The sequence below is a fragment of the Bombina bombina genome, chromosome 8 (assembly GCF_027579735.1).
Source record: "Bombina bombina isolate aBomBom1 chromosome 8, aBomBom1.pri, whole genome shotgun sequence".
NCBI classification, from domain to species: Eukaryota; Metazoa; Chordata; class Amphibia; order Anura; family Bombinatoridae; genus Bombina; species Bombina bombina.
In genome coordinates this window covers 173,341,490-173,364,821 of record NC_069506.1, presented here as the reverse complement: position 1 = coordinate 173,364,821, position 23,332 = coordinate 173,341,490, and the positions used below count along the sequence as shown (strand labels likewise).

The 23,332-nt window shown below is 42.0% G+C and overlaps 1 protein-coding gene across 2 annotated transcripts in view; it reads right to left on the bottom strand.

Moving 5' to 3' along the window:
* PPP1R12C (protein phosphatase 1 regulatory subunit 12C) overlaps positions 1 to 23,332 on the bottom strand; it is a 666,212-nt gene that overhangs the window by 316,402 nt on the left and 326,478 nt on the right. The window contains exon 10 of one of the 2 annotated variants that reach the window (XM_053690707.1): positions 13,471 to 13,653. The exons of the other annotated variant lie outside the window; for it this stretch is intronic. Coding sequence (XP_053546682.1) covers positions 13,471 to 13,653 — 183 coding nt within the window. The remainder of the gene's footprint in view (positions 1 to 13,470; positions 13,654 to 23,332) is intronic. 2 annotated transcript variants of the gene reach the window in all.

Here is a 23,332-nt window from a genome sequence, read left to right as displayed (position 1 = left end):
TTACCTGAATTGCCGAATACCCGTTCTCACACAGCGGGAGACACAACAACCCTCTCTGCCTGAGCGGCGAGGAGAACACCTGTCAGCACCGCTACTTAAAGAACGCCATCACTGACACAGGCCGCAGGCGTGAGTTAACAAAAAACAACTCGAGAGTTGGATAGCGGCGCAGGAGGGACAACGAGGAGGACATACTTAATTACTCTCAAGAAACGGATCGCTGGTGAGTGTGAACTTTAACCCTTACCATCTCACCTAAGGGGGATAGTGATCGTGGAGATCGGTGCTCTACCCCTCACTTCTGTGGTAAAAGTCACTGACACCTGTAAGAGCACACACACATGGCTGCATACACTGGAGAGAAACAGCTCCGGTCACCATTTTTTACATAACAGTGCGACTGTTGCTAATTAAATAAACACCCTCCTCAGTATTACACTCCAGCCAGAATACAATAGGAGGCATATATACTCAGTAGTGACATTATCCAGCTTAGAGACTCCTTGATCAATAAGTCACATAATTCAAGGATTTATAGTAACTAAAGACACTTAATCTCAAAGACCTATCTCATTGAAAGCTTTTTGTGACACCTCCTCTCACATATTATGTCGCAAAGAAAAAATACCAAACCTGAGAAGGGACATAAATCAACCAGCCTTACAAACTACCTTAAGGCCTCTCTACCTCCTTCTGAAATATCAAATACAGGGCCTCCATCCCCTGTCAGCTGCACTTCAGACATGACATCGCCTGACCACACACAACAGCAGGAATACCTTACACGAAGAGATCTTGACACTATTTCCTCAAAAGATGATATTGATAAAGTCCTCTCTGAGATGAGATCCCTGTTTGGGGATTTGAAAAAGGACATCACCCAAGTTACGCAACAGGTACAGACACTAGAAACCAAACATGAATCTCTTCGGGGTACTGTCCAAAACAATTCTCAACAGATCCAGGAACATGAAGAACATATACAATTCCTACTCTCCAAGATGGAGGATCTAGACAACAGGGGCAGACGGAATAACATCAGAATCAGGGGGGTGCCAGAATCTGTTTCTAATGTGGCCCTGGAGGGCTATCTTCAGGACCTATTTCGTACCCTAATAGGGACACCGGAGTCTGCAAACATCCCTATTGAAAGGGCACATAGGGCCTTGAGACCTAGGCCTCCTCCTAAAGCCCCACCAAGAGACATTATTGTCAAATTTCTAAGCTACAAGGATAAGGAGTCCATTACCCAGAGGGCGAGAACTCTCAAAAATGTAACACATGCGGGGATCCCCCTACAGATATTTTCGGACTTAAGCTTGCTCACTCTTCAAAAAAGAAGGGACCTAAAATTCATAACTGCCGAACTTCAAGCACATGGAATACAGTATAAATGGGGTTTCCCGGTTTGCATTGTGGCCTCTAAAAACGGAACACAAGCAATCTACAGATCACCACCTGACCTTCCAGAATTCTGTAAAGTTCTTGGGATCAACATTCTTCACCCTGAGCAGGGAGAACAACCATCTTGCAACACTCCTCCACAGAGAGCCGGAGACACTGCTCGGGCACAGAACACTTGAGAAAAACCGTCAGCCCATTGTTGTAGTTCAATGACACACCAGGAGGCACTGATAAGTATGACTGTCCGTTTCTGATTTTCTATTTGTATTTCTTTTTTTTTTTTTAGGATGCCCCAATGGCATTCTCCCTAAACGGGAGAATTGACTTTCCTGAGAGGGACTAAGTATTCTTATAATTGTTGATACATAAGATTACTATGTTATGCTGAAATATAGGTTTGTTATGTCATGTTGCGTTGTTTAGATGCTTATTAATGTTTGTCTCACGTTACTACACTGCCTCAGAGCTGAATTCAAATAACCTCTACCAGTTTACATCATACCACAATAGATAAATCAACTATCACGAAGAGGATAGGGAACTAGCACTGTAACACCTCTTAAGATTATGCAGTATACACACATTAAGGGCAAATTAGACCCAAGACTGAATACACCACCAAGTGAGAGGGAAAAATCCAATTTTGAGGTTTCTTAATAGCTTGACTAATGATTACTCAGCTTTATCTGGGGGGTGACTCTCTGAAATGTTGAATAAGTTTGTTCATGTTGTCTTACACACTTGTTATGATATTTGTTCCTCTGTGATGAGATAATGTTCATTCTTTTCTTTTCTCCCATTCCTCTTCACTTTTTGACCGGGCGTGCGGATACAGACCCCACGCCAACTTTGCTATCCTTCCTTGTTCTTCTATACTTCTACGGGAAGAATAGTATAAGTGTTTTCTCTTTTCTTTCTCCTTCCTCTTGTTTTACTTACCCAGGCTTATTGTACTTCTTTACTTTTTAATTTTTCTTTTCTTTTTTTTTTTTTTTTTTTTTATCTCCCCACTTACCCTCTCTCCCTTTGTCCCACCGCTTCTTCCTACCCCCTCAATCACACATACACAATATAAGATGGCGTCCCAATCTGCACACAACCTAACTATTCTGACACTCAACGTTAAGGGTATTAACATACCTGAAAAAAGATCTAATTTAATAAGAGATATGACTAGACTACACTGTGACATCATTTATCTGCAAGAAACTCACTTTAGGAAAGGGAGGGAACCCCGCTGGCTCAACTCCAAATTCCCACTAATGTTCTTTGCATCTGGCCCTACTAAAAGAAATGGGGTGGGAATTCTCATAAAACACTCGACAGCTTTTCAGTTGACACACGAAGAAAGAGATCCAGAGGGCCGATATCTGATAGTAGTGGGTTCTCTACATAATAAACCTGTGACCTTAGTGAATGCATACTTTCCTAACCAAGATCAAAACAAGTTTATGACAAAATTAACTAATAAAATTCTGGAGCTACAGAGGGGAGCTTTGCTTCTTGCTGGAGACTTTAACATGCCACTAGACCCACAACTTGATACTTCTAAAGGAGTAACCTCAGTTCCAAAAAAGATCAAACAATGTAACGCCAGACTAGAAGAGATAGCAATACACGACGTTTGGAGGACCCAATACCCCATGAGACGAGACTACACGTTTTTCTCACACCCTCATGACCTGTACACAAGGATTGATTACATTTTCACTGACCAACTGACACTAGCCCATGTAGCACATATACAAATACTTCCCATGACCTGGTCTGACCATGCCCCTGTCTTATGTAAACTAAACTGGCCTACGACCCCGGACCGCCCCTTTCTCTGGAAATTCGATGATCACATGCTCAACAATCAAACACTTAAGGGTAAGATAGAGACTGCGCTCACAGATTACTTCCTCCTAAACGATACCGGTGAATTACCAACACACACTATTTGGGAGGCGCATAAATGTGTTTTGCGAGGGGAATTAAACAAAAAGCCTTCTTGGCCAAACAGACTAGAGACAAGTTCTCAACATTACTATCTACTATACGCACTCTAGAAAAAAAACACAAAACATCACCATCAGACACACAATTAATGGCAGAGTTGAGGGGGGCCAGGGAAGAAATTCAGAATCTACATACCATAGAGTACCAAAAGATGGCACTTAGGAGCCAGCAGAAATATTATGAATTCGGGGACAAGCCCGGAAAACTTCTGGCGAGAGCCATTAAGAGAAAATCGTTGAAAACTCATATACATTGCATAGAAGATAGACATAAATCCACACATACCAATAGCCCAGATATTGCTGAAACTCTTCGTACTTACTATCAAGACCTCTATAACATCCAGAACTCTCCAGGTCCCTCCATGGAGGGAGGTGGAGACTGCCCTTTCCCTAACCAAGATTCTTACCTGAACTCTATAACTTTACCATCCCTTTCATTAACGGAAAGGGAGACACTTGACGCCCCGCTCACCTCAGAGGAGGTTTCCAAAGTAATCGATGACCTAACGGTGGGCAAGAGCCCCGGCCCAGATGGTTTTAGTACCAAATATTACAAACTTTTCAAACCCATATTATCACCTCACCTCGCCCGCCTGTTCAACTCTGTGGACACTTTGCAGGGATTTCCCCCTTCCATGCTTTTGGCTCACATCACGACCATCCCAAAACCAGGTAAAACACCTAACAAACCCGAGAACTTTCGACCAATCTCTTTACTAAATGTAGACATAAAGATATTTGCAAAAGTCCTCTCCAACAGACTAAATAAATTTTTGCCCCAACTGATTTCGCCTGACCAAGTGGGCTTTGTGCCTGGCCGAGAGGCCAGGGATAACACCATGAAAGCAGCCCTTCTTGTCAACTTTGCACAAAATAATAGGATCCCGGCAATTCTTGTATCTACGGATGCAGAGAAAGCCTTCGACAGGATCAGCTGGAACTTTCTGAAGGCGGTCCTGTCGAAGATGGGGTTTGGTCCGGCCTTCATACATAGAATTTTTTCACTTTATGCAACCCCCACAGCACAGATTAGAGTTAATAACATCCTCTCAGACCCACTTAATATCTCAAACGGCACTAGGCAGGGATGTCCCATGTCACCACTACTCTTTGCCTTGGTTATGGAGGTACTGGCTCAGAGAATCAGGAACAACGATAATATCTCTGGCATCCTAATAGGAGACCAGGAGCACAAACTATCCATGTATGCGGATGACGTTTTGCTCTCTTTGTCGAACCCTTTGATATCACTCCCAGAAATGCTCAAAGAATTTGAGCTATACGGTAGGTTCTCAAATTTTCTTTTAAACAAAACTAAATCTGAACTACTAAACATTAATCTCTCGCAGCAAGAACTCGGTCAGGTCGCCTCCCTGAGCCCCCTGCGTATCCAGACTCGTTCCCTTAAATATTTAGGGATTTCCCTCACCCCATCTGTTGATACACTCTATGAAGCAAATTACTTAAATCTACTATCCACAATCACGGGAGATCTGTCTTCCTGGAGAAACAAACCGATCTCCTGGCTTGGAAGAATCGGCATAGTTAAAATGAATATTCTGCCTAGAATATTGTATGTCCTCCAGACCCTCCCGATACCTCTGCCTACTCACTATCTGAACAAACTGCAGGGCGTGATGGAGGAGTTTATCTGGAAGGGAATAAGACCGCGTGTTGCGCGGAAAACTCTGTACCTGCCTAGGGACAGAGGAGGTTTGGGGGTCCCCAGCCTGGTCACATACAGGAAAGCAATCACACTCCAACATCAAGTAGAATGGAGTCATGATTCAAAAGAGAAAACCTGGATCCAAATTTGCAAATCCATTCTAGGATCACAAAATGTGGGCACCTTGGGTTGGATATCACCCAAACTTAGGCCAAAACTGATACACAACTACCCACTCCTTCGTGAATTCTTTGTATGTTGGGACCGCATAATGACAGAGTACCCTCATATAACCTCGAACCCGTCCCCCCTTACACCATTCCTGGACAATCCAGACTTACCCTTCACTTATACACAAAAGTCAAGAATTGATAAAACACAGATATCACAGGTGTCCTTCCAAAGACTAATCTCGGACCAGAAACTTAAGAGTAGATCAGAACTGGACCACTCGGGACTAGAGCTCTCATGGTACTTTCACACGCAACTCCAACATTTTTTATCGACCAGCAAAAACAATAGACAGATAGCCAGGCAAATGACAACACTAGAATCATTTTGCCTATTACCACACATACCTAGACACATGATTTCTATAGCTTACCGTTTGCTTCTTGCCCATAGGGAATTGCCGCTCCCAGGGTTCACAAGACGGTGGAATAGGGAACTCACACCACCCCCTTCCGCTGATGAGTGGAACAAAATCTTTAGGGCCCATAAGAAAGCATCGATCTCGGCAAGAGTCCTTGAAACAAACTACAAATATTTAGCCGGGTGGTACCTCACGCCTGATAGATTACAGAAAATATATAAACAGACAGATGGGAGGTGCTGGCGCGGATGTGGAGAGCGCGGCTCTCTCATACACATTTGGTGGACATGTAAACACATAGAACCATTCTGGCGCTCAATCTTGGACAGAATGGAGACGATACTTGGCTCATCTGTACCTAGGTTACCTAATCTGCTACTATATCACACACTCCCTAAATTTAGAGATAAACCAACAAAACAACTGTTCTTCATAATGATCAATAGCGCTAAGTCTCTCATCCCGCGGAGATGGAAGAGCGTCACAGTCCCCACATTTGGGGAATGGACGTCACAGGTAGAAAGATATTTATCGCTAGAGAGATACAAATTCCTAAGAGCAGATAAGATAGAAACTCATGAATATATGTTAGATCGCTGGAAACAAACCTGAGAGGCCCCTGAGGCAAACACATAAAGACAACACAGATAATCTACTAGTAGGCGGCTATCGCCACACAATGGTTAACTCGGATGCCCCCACCTACCTCCCCTCCCCTCTCTCCCTCACCCTTCCTTCGATTCCCTTTTTTTTTTTTTTTTTTTTCTTCTTCCTCTCCTTTTCTCTTTCTCTCCTAGGGTTCCCTAAGACTGATATGGGGACCCACATCTTCTCTAATTATCTTACTTGTACTTACTCATGATATGTTTTATGAAACAGTTGTAAAATTATTTCCTACTGTCTGTTACCTGTCAATGCATGCATGAGCTCGAAACTGGACTTGGTATCGCCCTGCTCATCATCTCCACATTATTTAAGGGCTTTTTCATGATTATCCCAGCTCTGCTGTACACAGAGGGATGTAAAATGAGCTATTATGTTATGTACATTACCGATTCTTTTTCATTGCATGTACTGTTCATATTTCTAATCTTTAATAAAGCTTTTTAAAACCAAAAAAAAAAAAAAAAAAAAAAAGAAACTACCTTAGGTAAAAACCCAGGTTTAGTACGCAGAACTACCTTGTCTGAATGGAAAATCAGATAAGGAGAATCACAATGTAAGGCTGATAACTCAGAGACTCTTCGAGCCGAGGAAATAGCCATCAAAAACAGAACTTTCCAAGATAAAAGCTTAATATCAATGGAATGAAGGGGTTCAAACGGAATCCCTTGAAGAACTTTAAGAACCAAGTTTAAGCTCCACGGAGGAGCAACAGTCTTAAACACAGGCTTAATCCTAGCCAAAGCCTGACAAAAAGCCTGGACGTCTGGAACTTCTGCCAGACGTTTGTGTAAGAGAATAGACAGAGCAGAAATCTGTACCTTTAACGAACTAGCAAATAAGCCCTTTTCTAAACCCTCTTGTAGAAAAGACAATATCCTAGGAATCCTAACCTTACTCCATGAGTAACTCTTGGATTCGCACCAATATAAATATTTACGCCATATCTTATGGTAAATTTTTCTGGTAACAGGCTTCCGTGCCTGTATTAAGGTATCAATAACTGACTCCGAGAAGCCACGCTTTGATAGAATCAAGCGTTCAATCTCCATGCAGTCAGCCTCAGAGAAATTAGATTTGGATGTTTGAAAGGACCTTGTAGTAGAAGGTCCTGCCTCAGAGGTAGAGACCATGGTGGACAGGACGACATGTCCACTAGGTCTGCATACCAGGTCCTGTGTGGCCACGCAGGCGCTATCAGAATCACCGATCCTCTCTCCTGTTTGATCTTGGCAATCAGTCGAGGTAGCATCGGAAATGGTGGAAACACATAAGCCATGTTGAAGACCTAAGGGGCTGTCAGAGCATCTATCAGCGCCGCTCCCGGGTCCCTGGACCTGGATCCGTAACAAGGAAGCTTGGCGTTCTGGCGAGACGCCATGAGATCCAGATCTGGTTTGCCCCAACGATGAATCATTTGAGCGAAGACCTCCGTATGAAGTTCCCACTCCCCCGGATGAAAAGTCTGGCGACTTAGAAAATCCGCCTCCGAGTTCTCCACGCCTGGAATGTAGATCTCTGACAGGTGGCAAGAGTGAGACTCTGCCCAGCGAATTATCTTTGAGACTTCCAACATCGCTAGGGAACTCCTGGTTCCCCCTTGATGGTTGATGTAAGCCACAATCGTGATGTTGTCCGACTGAAATCTGATGAACCTCAGTGTTGCTAACTGAGGCCAAGCTAGAAGAGCATTGAATATTGCTCTCAACTCCAGAATATTTATTGGGAGGAGTTTCTCCTCCTGAGTCCATAATCCCTGAGCCTTCAGGGAATTCCAGACTGCGCCCCAACCTAGAAGGCTGGCATCTGTTACAATCGTCCAATCTGGCCTGCGAAAGGTCATACCCTTGGACAGATGGACCCGCGAAAGCCACCAGAGAAGAGAATCTCTGGTCTCTTGGTCCAGATTTAGCAGAGGGGACAAATCTGAGTAATCCCCATTCCACTGACTTAGCATGCATAATTGCAGCGGTCTGAGATGCAGGCGTGCAAATGGCACTATGTCCATTGCCGCTACCATTAAGCCGATTACTTCCATGCACTGAGCCACTGACGGACGTGGAATGGAATGAAGGACACGGCAAGCATTTAGAAGTTTTGATAACCTGAGATGCAGGCGTGCAAATGGCACTATGTCCATTGCCGCTACCATTAAGCCGATTACTTCCATGCACTGAGCCACTGACGGACGTGGAATGGAATGAAGGACACGGCAAGCATTTAGAAGTTTTGATAACCTGGACTCCGTCAGGTAAATTTTTATCTCTACAGAATCTATAAGAGTCCCTAGAAAGGAAACGCTTGTGAGTGGTGATAGAGAACTCTTTTCCACGTTCACTTTCCACCCATGCAACCTCAGAAATGCCAGAACTATCTCTGTTTGAGACTTGGCCATTTGAAAGCTTGACGCCTGTATCAGGATGTCGTCTAGATACGGAGCCACCGCTATGCCTCGCGGTCTTAGAACCGCCAGAAGTGAGCCCAGAACCTTTGTAAAGATTCTCGGGGCCGTAGCCAACCCGAAGGGAAGAGCTACAAACTAGTAATGCCTGTCTAGAAAGGAAATCTTAGGTACCGATAATGATCTTTGTGAATCGGTATATGAAGGTAGGCATCCTTTAAGTCTACTGTGGTCATGTATTGACCCTCTTGGATCATGGGTAGGATGGTTCGAATAGTTTCCATTTTGTATGATGGAACTCTTAGGAATTTGTTTAAGATTTTTAGGTCCAAGATTGGTCTGAAGGTTCCCTCTTTCTTGGGAACCACAAACAGATTTGAGTAAAACCCTTGCCCTTGTTCCGTCCGCGGAACTGGGTGGATCACCCCCATTACTAAGAGGTCTTGCACACAGCGTAGAAATGCCTCTTTCTTTATTTGGTTTGCTGATAACCTTGAAAGATGAAATCTCCCTTGTGGAGGAGAAGCTTTGAAGTCCAGAAGATATCCCTGAGATATGATCTCCAACGCCCAGGGATCCTGGACATCTCTTGCCCAAGCCTGGGTGAAGAGAGATAGTCTGCCCCCCACTAGATCCGTTTCCGGATAGGGGGCCCTCTCTTCATGCTGTCTTAGGGGCAGAAGTAGGCTTTCTGGCCTGCTTGCCCTTGTTCCAGGGCTGGTTAGCTTTCCAGCCCTGTCTGTAACGAGCAACAGGTCCTTCCTGTTTTGGAGCGGAGGAAGTTGATGCTGCTCCTGCCTTGAAGTTACGAAAGGCACGAAAATTAGACTGTTTGGCCTTTGATTTGGCCCTGTCCTGAGGAAGAGTATGACCCTTACCTCCAGTAATGTCAGCAATAATTTCTTTCAAGCCGGGTCCGAATAAGGTCTGCCCTTTGAAAGGAATATTAAGCAATTTAGATTTAGAAGTCACGTCAGCTGACCAGGATTTAAGCCACAGCGCTCTGCGCGCCTGGATGGCGAATCCGGAGTTCTTAGCCGTTAGTTTGGTTAAATGTACAACGGCATCAGAAACAAATGCATTAGCTAGCTTAAGTGCTTTAAGCTTGGCCATAATCTCATCCAATGGAGCTGTGCGAATGGCCTCTTCCAGAGACTCAAACCAGAATGCCGCAGCAGCAGTGACAGGCGCAATGCATGCAAGGGGCTGTAAGATAAAACCTTGTTGAACAAACATTTTCTTAAGGTAACCTTCTAATTTTTTTATCCATTGGATCCGAAAAAGCACAACTATCCTCCACCGGGATAGTGGTACGTTTAGCTAAAGAAGAAACTGCTCCCTCCACCTTAGGGACCGTCTGCCATAAGTCTCGTGTGGTGGCTTCTATTGGAAACATTTTTCTAAATATCGGAGGAGGGGAAAAAGGCACACCGGGTCTATCCCACTCCTTGCTAATAATTTCTGTAAGCCTTTTAGGTATAGGAAAAAATGTCAGTACACACCGGTACCGCAAAGTATCTATCCAACCTACATATTTTCTCTGGAATTGCAACCGTGTTACAATCATTCAGAGCCGCTAATACCTCCCCTAGCAATACACGGAGGTTCTCAAGCTTAAATTTAAAATTAGAAATCTCTGAATCCGGTCTCCCTGGATCAGATCCGTCACCCACAGAATGAAGCTCTCCGTCCTCATGTTCTGCAAATTGTGACGCAGTATCAGACATGGCTCTCACATCATCAGCGCGCTCTGTCCTTAACCCAGAGCTATCGCGCTTGCCTCTTAATTCAGGCAATTTAGATAATACCTCTGTCATAACAGCAGCCATGTCTTGCAAAGTGATTTGTATGGGCCTCTCTGATGTACTTGGCGCCACAATATCACGCGCCTCCTGAGCGGGAGGAGAAGGTACTGACACGTGAGGAGAGTTAGTCGGCATAACTTCCCCCTCGTTGTCTGGTGATAATTTCTTTACAGATATAAATTGACTTTTATTCAAAGTGACATCAATACATTTAGTACACATTTCTGTGGGGCTCCACATTGGCCTTCAAACATAGTGAACAAACAGATTCATCTGTGTCAGACATGTTTAAACAGACTCGCAATGAGACTAGCAAGCTTGGAAAATCCTTTCAAATAAATTTACAAGCAATATAAAAAACGCTACTGCGCCTTTAAGAAGCACAAAAAAATCTTCACAGTTGAAATAACAATGAACCAAATCAGTTATAGCAACCAAATTTTCACAGTAAATGTATTAAGTTAGCAAAGCATTGCACCCACTAGCAATTGGATGATTAACCCCTTAATACCCAAAAACGGATAATCAATTTAACAATTAACGTTTTTATCACAGTCAAACACACTGTCGCAGGTCTGCTGTGACTGATTACCTCCCTCAAAATGAATTTTGAAGACCCCTGAGCTCTCTAGAGACGTCCTGGATCAAGGAGGAAGAAGCAGGAAGACAAACTGAATTTTTACTGCGCAAAAAAGCGCTAAAATAGGCCCCTCCCACTCATTACAACAGTGGGAAACCTCAGTTAACCGTTTCTATATAGAAATAAACGACAGCCATGTGGAAAATCATGCCCCAAAAGATTTATCACCAAAGTACCTCACAAAAAAACGAACAACATGCCAGTAAACGTTTTATGCACTTTAAAAGTTAGGTAGTGTTATTAATAAGCCTGCTACCAGTCGCTTCTACTGCAGTTAAGGCTCATACATTACTTTAGTATTAACAGTATTTTCTTAGTCAAATTCCATTCCTTAGAAAATTACTTATTGTACATACATTCATCAGCCTGATACCAGTTGCTACTGCATTTAAGGCTGTACTTACATTACATCGGTATCAGCAGTATTTTCTGAGTCAATTCCATTCCTTAGAAAAATAATTTACTGCACATACCTTGTTTGCAGGATTCCCCACACGCTATTCCCTTTCTGAAAGTTACCCCACTCCTCAGAATGTGCGAGAACAGCCAGTGGATCTTAGTTACTTCTGCTAAGATCATAGAAAACACAGGCAGATTCTTCTTCCAAATACTGCCTGAGAACAAACAGCACACTCCGGTGCCATTTAAAATAAACTTTTGATTGAAGAAATAAACTAAGTATAAAAAACACCACAGACCTCTCACAACGTCCTATCTAGTTGAGTTGCAAGAGAATGACTGGATATGACATGTGAGGGGAGGAGCTATATAGCAGCTCTGCTTGGGTGATCCTCTTGCAACTTCCTGTTGGGAAGGGAATATATCCCATAAGTAATGGATGACCCGTGGACTGAATACACTTAACAAGAGAAAAAGGAATTAATTTCTTCAGACACCAAACTTCACCTCCTCCATTGACAGAAGCAAAAAGAATGACTGGAGATTATGGGTAGGGGAGTGACACTTAACGGCTTTGCTGTGGTGCTCTTTGCCTCCTCCTGCTGGCCAGGAGTGATATTCTCACTAGTAATTGAAATGACGTTGTGTACTCTCCATATCTTAGGAAAGAAATAACCATTGTACCATTGTACACGTATTACCAACAACATGTCTCAAGACTAATCCTCAGTATAAAAAATAAAATTATACTTTCAACTCAGGACCACTAAATTAAGATGATCTTTCACGGTTTGCCCATCTTCACCCCTCAGTCAATCATCATCAAGTGTCTCCAGAATTCAACATCTTAAAATCAGTTCACTTAAATATAATAATTTGTGGTCTGTTGGCTTTCTTACCACCCATTATCCCCAATACCAGCATGTCAAACACATCTACTGACCCATCATCCTCTTCATCTTTTGCTCCACTATGTCAGTCAGAACACTGTCTCATCATAACATACAAACTCAAAACAATCTATAGCAACTCCCTAACTACCCACTTTTCCCTATTCATGAACTGCTACAGCTTTAATCATTAACTTAAACCAGAGAGTTTGTCTTGTGTCACAACTATCCTGTGACAACCCTTTACTTTTAAATGTAAAACGGACCAAAACAAAGCAAATGTAATCGATGTACGGTGCATATTTATATTAATAGAAATAAAGTCTGACAATATACTCAAAAATAAAGAAGCTCCCAGAAGAGGAAGCAAAGACTTGATAATGGAGTCTTGCGAACTATACTCTACCAGGACAACTGATGCCATTTTTTTATGACATGCTAGCTTGCATACTGGTCTGCTCTCTGTACTGGAATTGCTCCTTATTTCTGCTCCACATAGAATGCTGTTCCACTTCTGTAAAATGTCCCATACATCTTTCTGCTGTAATTTCAAAATAGACAGATCTAAATTTAATTTGTGACTATGGAGTGGTCAGTGTCCTATTTAGATGGGGGTTTTTGCCTAGAAAATAACTAACAGGTAAACTGTTCACATTTTGCATACAAGCCAATCTTCTTAAGAAGAAGATGATAGAATGTACAGGTTTAAAAACGTGGGGTTCTTGAATGCCAACAAAAAAAGAGCAAATAGATTTACTGTACATCATATATAATAAACCTGCCAGCCCCAGTTTCTTCTTACATACTAAAAAGTGTTAATCAGAAGAAGAAATATATATGGGCACTGTGAAGGTTATAGTTTTCCCCCCAATTATGGAAACTATACTTTTTGGGCCCAAACTGTGCTAAAACTGGCATGATGACAATTAAACAAGTACTTAGTATACTGAAACGTTTAGTTTGCATAGGATTAGCTGACAAAATTAAGCAAATAATGAACTGCTCACCCTTTCTTGGGTGTCCAAACGGGGACTGGAAGCAGAGCGTTTTATTCCAGGCTCTTTGCTGCTACTTCCCTCTAGTTTGGCATCTTGCAGAACACCGAAACTGCCAGTTTTCCGTAAGCCTGCTCTCAAGTTGGATAGTGAGACCTCACATTTTTCTGTGATGGTGCTTGGTGCCCCATTGAACTATGGAAAAAGGGTATGCATAGGGATTTTGTTGTGAAGGAATGATCTGTTATCCTGTGTCAAAATAGATGTCCCTTCAACTTAATACAGGCAGAGATGGTTTACCAATTATTTTTATTTAAAAAAAAAAAAAAAAAACTACCTGAAGCAAGAATCTCTGACATCTGTCAGAACCACAAATTACTATATATGTTGTATCCCTATTTAAAAAGCTCACAAATCAAATACAAAATGGAAAAAGCCATACACAAGTAGCATAATTCTTGCTCACAGAAAGCTATATGACGAGTGATGGTAAATCCTAGTGTTTCAAAAACGCTAGGCTTTACCATCACTAAAAATAAATAGGACTTTCAGTTATCAGTAAGCACTAAAATGATAAATTGCACACTTTCTGTGCCACTGCCTCCTAAACTCAGCGGCTCCAGCCACCAAATACACAATAAGGTGCATAACCTCTAAACCAATAGCCGTGCGGCACTGTTGTGTAGCTAGCACGGCTATTGGCTTAGAGGTGGAAACGTCGCCTCATTGAAAAAAAGTGTTTACTTAAAAGTCCTTTTTATTTTTAGTGATGATAAATCCTAGTGTTTTTGAAATGCAAGGATTTACCATCACTATAATGAAGATGGACAAAAAAAATAATTTATGTTTATCTGAATATCTCATTTCTTTCATCATGGTGAGGGTCCACAATCCATTACTCCTGGGAATTACTCTTCCCTGCCACTAGGAGCAGACACACATTCCCAAACCCTAAGAACTCTATAAATCCCCTCCTACCTCACTAGCACCTCAGTCTAATGTATAGCCAAGCAAAAAAGGTAGAAAGAGAGAAGAGCAACAAAAAAAAAGGAGCAGGGGGAAAAAAAAAAAAAAAAAAAAAAAAGGTGTGCAAGAATAAAAAAAAAACCCACGAACACCAGAAAACAAACACAGGGTGGGGTCATTTTTAGACAACTGCCTGAAGGTCTCATCTATGAAAAGCCACCTCAAAAGAAGCAAAAAAATATTAAAATGGTACAATTTAGTAGAAGTATACAAAGAAGGCCAAATAACTGCACTGCAAAGTTGGACAACTGAAGCTTCATTCCTAAATGGCAACTGAAACTAGTAGAATAAGCAGTAGCCCGTTTAAGGTGCAGGCTATCTTGCCTACAAATAAAACAAAAAAAAAAACCACACACAACCCCTCCCCCCCCAAAAAAAAAAATACGAGCAGAAGTCTCAAAAAAGACAAATGAAATGGGAGAAGCTTCCTGCCCTTTCCTGAAACCAGAAGAGAGCAAAAACAAAAAATAATTTTGTCTGAAAACTATAGTAGCTTTAACATAATACAGGTGGCCCTTAGTTTACGCTGGTTCAATTTGAGCAGTTTCAGAATAACCTTTTTTTTTTAAGTCATGTGACTGCTATTGAAAAGCTTTGGAAAGCAGTGCACTAATTAAAATAGCCAGTAGGTGGAGCTGTCCGCTTGTTTTGTAGCAAAGTTATGTAACAAACTGAAATTGATCTGTGTACACAGATCAGACAAGACCTATCGAGCAACAAGATTTAGCAGCCACTTCCCTATTATCTTCCTGTCCAGCTGCTTGAGGTAAGGGTGCCTAACTGCTTATTAATCACTCCAGATTGAATAGGTGCAGATCCAATATTATCTAACATGCTAACAATGCAGAGAACTGATTGCAGAAAAATGCAAGTAAAAAAACGTTTTTGTTCATTAAAGGGACACAACCCACATTTTTTATTTTGTGATTGATTCAGATAGAGCATGACATTTTAAGCAACTTTCTAATTTACTCCTATTATCAAATTTTCTTCATTATCTTGGCATCTTTATTTGAAATGCAAGAATGTAAGTTTAAATGCCGGCCCATTTTTGGTGAACATCCTGGGTTGTTCTTGCTGATTGGTGGATAGAGTGCTAAACCGGAAAAAAAAACTTAGATGCCTTCTTTTTCAAATAAAGATAGCAAGAGAATGAAGAAAAATTGATAATAGTAAATTAGAAAGTTGCTTAAAATTGCATGCTCAGTCTGAATCACGAAAGTAAAAATTTGGGTTCAGTGTCCCTTTAAACTTAGTTTGATTATGATACAATCTACATTATTAGGTTTATAATGCTGTTTAGCATTTAAAGTCTTCATTTCAAAGCTTTAAAAATAATGTATTAGGTGTTACTTATGACAATTTTGAGAGGGGCCTGGAACCTAACTCCCTCACTTCCCATTGAATTACATTATAAACTGGGTTTCAATTTACAACGGTTTCAATTTACAACGGTTTCAATTTACAACCATTCCTCCTGGAACCTAACCCGGGAGTAAATATGCACACAAAAAAACTATGGAAAAGTTGGTAATTAGGAAACAAAGAAGGAACATTTACCTGTCTAATACAGTCAGAAGATACAAACCTAGACAAGAAAACAAAAATGTCCTAAAAACGTGCCTTACCCTTAAAAAATGAGATAAGGAAGATCACATGAAAACATAATTTATGCTTACCTGATAAATTCCTTTCTTCTGTAGTGTGATCAGTCCACGGGTCATCATTACTTCTGGGATATTACTCCTCCCCAACAGGAAGTGCAAGAGGATTCACCCAGCAGAGCTGCATATAGCTCCTCCCCTCTACGTCACTCCCAGTCATTCGACCAAGGACCAACGAGAAAGGAAAAGCCAAGGGTGAAGTGGTGACTGGAGTATAAATTAAAAAATATTTACCTGCCTTAAAAACAGGGCGGGCCGTGGACTGATCACACTACAGAAGAAAGGAATTTATCAGGTAAGCATAAATTATGTTTTCTTCTGTTAAGTGTGATCAGTCCACGGGTCATCATTACTTCTGGGATACCAATACCAAAGCAAAAGTACACGGATGACGGGAGGGATAGGCAGGCTCTTTATACAGAAGGAACCACTGCCTGAAGAACCTTTCTCCCAAAAAAAAGCCTCCGATGAAGCAAAAGTGTCAAATTTGTAAAATTTGGAAAAAGTATGAAGCGAAGACCAAGTTGCAGCCTTGCAAATCTGTTCAACAGAGGCCTCATTCTTGAAGGCCCAAGTGGAAGCCACAGCTCTAGTAGAATGAGCTGTAATTCTTTCAGGAGGCTGCTGTCCAGCAGTCTCATAAGCTAAACGAATTATGCTACGAAGCCAAAAAGAAAGAGGTAGCGGAAGCTTTTTGACCTCTCCTCTGCCCAGAGTAAATGACAAACAGAGAAGACGTTTGTCGAAATTCCTTAGTTGCCTGTAAGTAAAATTTTAGAGCACGGACTACATCCAGGTTGTGCAGTAGACGTTCCTTCTTTGAAGAAGGATTTGGGCATAAGGAAGGAACAACAATCTCTTGATTGATATTCCTGTTAGTAACTACCTTAGGTAAGAACCCAGGTTTAGTACGCAGGACTACCTTATCCGAATGAAAAATCAAATAAGGAGAATCACAATGTAAGGCTGATAATTCAGAGACTCTTCGAGCCGAGGAAATAGCCATTAAAAATAGAACTTTCCAAGATAACAACTTTATATCAATGGAATGAAGGGGTTCAAACGGAACGCCCTGTAAAACATTAAGAACAAGGTTTAAACTCCATGGTGGAGCAACAGTTTTAAACACAGGCTTAATTCTGGCCAAAGCCTGACAAAAAGCCTGGACGTCAGGAACTTCTGACAGACGTTTGTGTAACAGAATGGACAGAGCTGAGATCTGTCCCTTTAATGAACTAGCAGATAAACCCTTTTCTAAACCTTCTTGTAGAAAAGACAATATCCTAGGAATCCTAACCTTACTCCAAGAGTAACCTTTGGATTCACACCAATATAGGTATTTACGCCATATCTTATGGTAAATCTTTCTGGTAACAGGTTTCCTAGCCTGTATTAAGGTATCAATAACTGACTCAGAAAATCCACGTCTTGATAAAATCAAGCGTTCAATTTCCAAGCAGTCAGCTTCAGAGAAGTTAGATTTTGATGTTTGAAGGGACCCTGTATCAGAAGGTCCTGTTTCAGAGGTAGAGACCAAGGTGGACAGGATGACATGTCCACCAGGTCTGCATACCAAGTCCTGCGTGGCCACGCAGGTGCTATTAGAATCACTGATGCTCTCTCTTGTTTGATTCTGGCAATCAATCGAGGAAGCAACGGGAAGGGTGGAAACACGTAAGCCATCCTGAAGTCCCAAGGTGCTGTCAGAGCATCTATCAGGACTGCTCCTGGATCCCTGGATCTGGACCCGTAACGAGGAAGCTTGGCGTTCTGTCGAGACGCCATGAGATCTATCTCTGGTTTGCCCCAACGTCGAAGTATTTGGGCAAAGACCTCCGGATGAAAAGTCTGACGACTTAAGAAATCCGCCTCCCAGTTCTCCACTCCCGGGATGTGGATTGCTGACAGGTGGCAAGAGTGAGACTCTGCCCAGCAAATTATCTTTGATACTTCCATCATAGCTAGGGAGCTTCTTGTCCCTCCCTGATGGTTGATGTAAGCTACAGTCGTGATGTTGTCCGACTGAAACCTGATGAACCCCCGAGTTGTCAACTGGGGCCAAGCCAGGAGGGCATTGAGAACTGCTCTCAATTCCAGAATGTTTATTGGCAGGAGACTCTCCTCCTGACTCCATTGTCCCTGAGCCTTCAGAGAATTCCAGACGGCACCCCAACCTAGAAGGCTGGCGTCTGTTGTTACAATTGTCCAGTCTGGTCTGCTGAATGGCATCCCCCTGGACAGATGTGGCCGAGAAAGCCACCATAGAAGAGAATTTCTGGTCTCTTGATCCAGATTCAGAGAAGGGGATAAGTCTGAGTAATCCCCATTCCACTGACTTAGCATGCACAGTTGCAGTGGTCTGAGGTGTAAGCGTGCAAAGGGTACTATGTCCATTGCCGCTACCATTAAGCCGATTACCTCCATGCATTGAGCCACTGACGTGTGTTGAATGGAATGAAGGGTGCGGCAAGCACTTTGAAGTCTTGTTAGCCTGTCCTCTGTCAGGTAAATCTTCATTTCTACAGAATCTATAAGAGTCCCCAGGAAGGGAACTCTTGTGAGTGGAACGAGTGAACTTTTCTTTTCGTTCACCTTCCATCCATGTGACCTTAGAAATGCCAGCACTAACTCTGTATGAGACTTGGCAGTTTGAAAGCTTGAAGCTTGTATCAGAATGTCGTCTAGGTATGGAGCTACCGAGATTCCCCGCGGTCTTAGTACCGCCAGAAGAGCACCCAGAACCTTTGTGAAGATTCTTGGAGCTGTAGCCAATCCGAATGGAAGAGCCACAAACTGGTAATGCCCGTCTAGGAAGGCAAACCTTAGGTACCGATAATGATCTTTGTGAATCGGTATGTGAAGGTAAGCATCTTTTAAATCTACAGTGGTCATGTATTGACCCTCTTGGATCATAGGTAAAATTGTCCGAATAGTCTCCATCTTGAACGATGGAACTCTTAGGAATTTGTTTAGGATATTTAAGTCCAGGATTGGTCTGAAAGTTCCCTCTTTTTTGGGAACCACAAACAGATTTGAGTAAAACCCCTGTCCCTGTTCCGATCGTGGAACTGGATGGATTACTCCCATTAACAAGAGCTCTTGTACGCAGCGTAGAAACGCCTCTTTCTTTGTCTGGATTGTTGACAATCTTGACAGATGAAATCTCTCTCTTGGAGGAGAGTATTTGAAGTCCAGAAGGTATCCCTGAGATATTATCTCTAGCGCCCAGGGATCCTGAACATCTCTTGCCCAAGCCTGGGCGAAGAGAGAAAGTCTGCCCCCCACTAGATCCGATCCCGGATCGGGGGCCCTCAATTCATGCTGTTTTAGGGGCAGCAGCAGGTTTCCTAGTCTGCTTGCCCTTGTTCCAGGACTGGTTAGGTTTCCAGCCTTGTCTGTAGCGAGCAACAGCTCCTTCCTGTTTTGGTGCAGAGGAAGTTGATGCTGCTCCTGCTTTGAAATTACGAAAGGAACGAAAATTAGACTGTCTAGTCTTGGCTTTGGCTTTGTCCTGAGGCAGGGCATGGCCTTTACCTCCTGTAATGTCAGCGATAATCTCTTTCAACCCGGGCCCGAATAAGGTCTGCCCTTTGAAAGGTATATTAAGCAATTTAGACTTAGAAGTAACATCAGCTGACCAGGATTTTAGCCACAGCGCCCTGCGTGCCTGAATGGCGAATCCTGAATTTTTCACCGTAAGTTTAGTAAGATGTACTACGGCCTCCGAAATGAATGAATTAGCTAGTTTAAGGACTCTAAGCCTGTCCGTAATGTCGTCCAGAGTAGCTGAACCAATGTTCTCTTCCAGAGACTCAATCCAGAATGCCGCTGCAGCCGTGATCGGCGCAATGCATGCAAGGGGTTGCAATATAAAACCTTGTTGAACAAACATTTTCTTAAGGTAACCCTCTAACTTTTTATCCATTGGATCTGAAAAAGCACAGCTATCCTCCACCGGGATAGTGGTACGCTTAGCTAAGGTAGAAACTGCTCCCTCCACCTTAGGGACCGTTTGCCATAAGTCCCTTGTGGTGGCGTCTATTGGAAACATTGTTCTAAATATCGGAGGGGGTGAGAACGGCACACCGGGTCTATCCCACTCCTTAGTAACAATTTCAGTAAGTCTCTTAGGTATAGGAAAAACCTCAGTACTCGTCGGTACCGCAAAATATTTATCCAACCTACACATTTTCTCTGGTATTGCAACTGTGTTACAATCATTCAGAGCCGCTAACACCTCCCCTAGTAATACACGGAGGTTTTCCAGTTTAAATTTAAAATTTGAAATATCTGAATCCAGTCTGTTTGGATCAGAACCGTCACCCACAGAATGAAGTTCTCCGTCCTCATGTTCTGCCACCTGTGACGCAGTGTCTGACATGGCCCTAATATTATCAGCGCACTCTGTTCTCACCCCAGAGTGATAACGCTTACCTCTTAGTTCTGGTAATTTAGCCAAAACCTCAGTCATAACAGTAGCCATATCCTGTAATGTGATTTGTAATGGCCGCCCAGATGTACTCGGCGCTACAATATCACGCACCTCCCTCTGAGCGGGAGATGTAGGTACTGACACGTGAGGCGAGTTAGTCGGCATAACTCTCCCCTCGTTGTTTGGTGAAATTTGTTCAATTTGTACAGATTGACTTTTATTTAAAGTAGCATCAATACAGTTAGTACATAAATTTCTATTGGGCTCCACTTTGGCATTGCAACAAATGACACAGGTATCATCCTCTGAATCAGACATGTTTAACACACTAGCAAATAAACTTGCAACTTGGAAATACAATTCAATTAGAATAATATTAAAACGTACTGTGCCTTTAAGAAGCACAGAAGATCTATGACAGTTGAAAATTAATAAATTGAAACAGTTATAGCCTCAATCCTTGTAAACAACACAACTTTAGCAAAGGTTTAATCCCATTAGCAAAGATAACAAATTCTGAAAGCAGGAAACAAATTACAGAATAAACGTTTTTTATCTCAGTCAAACTATAATTCTCACAGCTCTGCTGAGAGAAATTACCTCCCTCAAAATAAGTTTTGAAGACCCCTGAGCTCTGTAGAGATGAACCGGATCATGCAGGGAATACAATGAGTTGCTGACTGAAATATTTGATGCATAGTAAAAGCGCCAAAAAACGGCCCCTCCCCCTCACACACAGCAGTGAGGGAGAACAGAAACTGTCAGAAAAACAGATTAAGCAACTGCCAAGTGGAAAAATAGTGCCCAAACATTTATTCACACAGTACCTCAGCAAATGAAAACGATTTTACATTCCAGCAAAAACGTTAAACATAATCTCTAGTTATTAAACAGCTTTATGTATTTCTTACAGTGTAATTCTAGTGAAGTACCATTCCCCAGAATACTGAAGTGTAAAGTATACATACATGACATTATATCGGTATGGCAGGATTTTCTCATCAATTCCATTGTCAGAAAATAAAAACTGCTACATACCTCTATGCAGATTCATCTGCCCGCTGTCCCCTGATCTGAAGTTTACCTCACTCCTCAGATGGCCGAGAACAGCAATATGATCTTAACTACTCCGGCTAAAATCATAGCAAAACTCTGGTAGATTCTTCTTCAAACTCTGCCAGAGAGGTAATAACACACTCCGGTGCTATTTTAAAATAACAAACTTTTGATTGAAGATATAAAACTAAGTATAATCACCATAGTCCTCTCACACATCCTATCTAGTCGTTGGGTGCAAGAGAATGACTGGGAGTGACGTAGAGGGGAGGAGCTATATGCAGCACTGCTGGGTGAATCCTCTTGCACTTCCTGTTGGGGAGGAGTAATATCCCAGAAGTAATGATGACCCGTGGACTGATCACACTTAAAGTGAAGGTCAATTTTCATCAATGAGTGCCCGGTTTTTAAAAATACTTTTAAAATCAGGGGCACTTTCATTGATGAAAATTAACATTGCACTGGATTTTAAGAAATACTTACCTTTTACTTCTGCAAAGCCGGATCGACGATCTCCCTCCTTCTTCTTCCTGCTGTAGACAACAGCAATGACGAAACTGGCTTCCTCCAATCACAGCCAGGCATCACGAGCTGGACGCTCTGGGGTGCAATCCATGATTGGAGGAAGCCGGTTTTTGTCATTTCTGACGTCACTACAGAGGAACTGAGGCTGAGATCGGCGATCCGGTTTTGCAGGAGAAAAAGGTAAGTATTTCTTAAAATCCAGTGCAATGTTAATTTTCATCAATGAAAGTGCCCCTGTTTTAAAAAGTATTTTTAAAAACCGGGCACTCATTGATGAAAATTGACCTTCACTTTAACAGAAGAAATAACAGATAACTCAGAAACTCCTTAAAGGGACAGTCTACTATATGGAAAAGAAACAATTATGCATAGGCTCAAAAGGAGTAGCCTGTAAAACTGTCAAAGCCAAGATAAGACCGGAAGGAGAAAATTGGTTTAACAGGCTTAAAGGATAGACAAGTCTAAAAAAAAAAAATCATTATTCAAATAGGGCATGTAATTTTAAACAACTTTCCCATTTACATTTATCACTGATTTTGCTTTGTTCCCTTGGTATTCTTAGTTAAAGGCTAAACCTAGCAGGTTCACATGCTAATTTCTTAGACCTTGAAGGCAGCCTCTAATCTGAAAGCATTTTGACAGTTTTTTTACCACTAGAAGGTGTTAGTTCATGTGTGTCATATAGATAATATTGAGCTCACGCACGTGAAGTTACCTAGGAGTGAGCACCGATTGGCTAAAATGCAAGTCTGTCAAAAGAACTAAAATAAGGGGGCAGTTTGCAGAGGTAAAACATGTAATATAACTGTTTTGGTTATGCAAAACTGGGGAATAGGTAATAAAGGGATTATTTTTTTAAACAACAAAAATTCTGTTGTTGACTGTCCCTTTAACACTAGCCAAAGTCTGAACAAATTTATGAATATCTGAAAGATTAGAAACCTTCAAGAAGAAAAAAAAAACTAAGAGCTGAAAATTGACCCATCAAAAGAACTGGTGGAGAAACAGTTATCCAAACCATCCTGCAAAATCCTAGAAAAAAGAATGCAAGGAAACAAACATGATTACTACACCAGGAAATAAAGGTCCTCCAAACCACATAATAAAAATTCCTTGATAACAGAATCAGAGAACCCTCTCTGCTTAACCCTATTTGTTCCATCTTCATGCC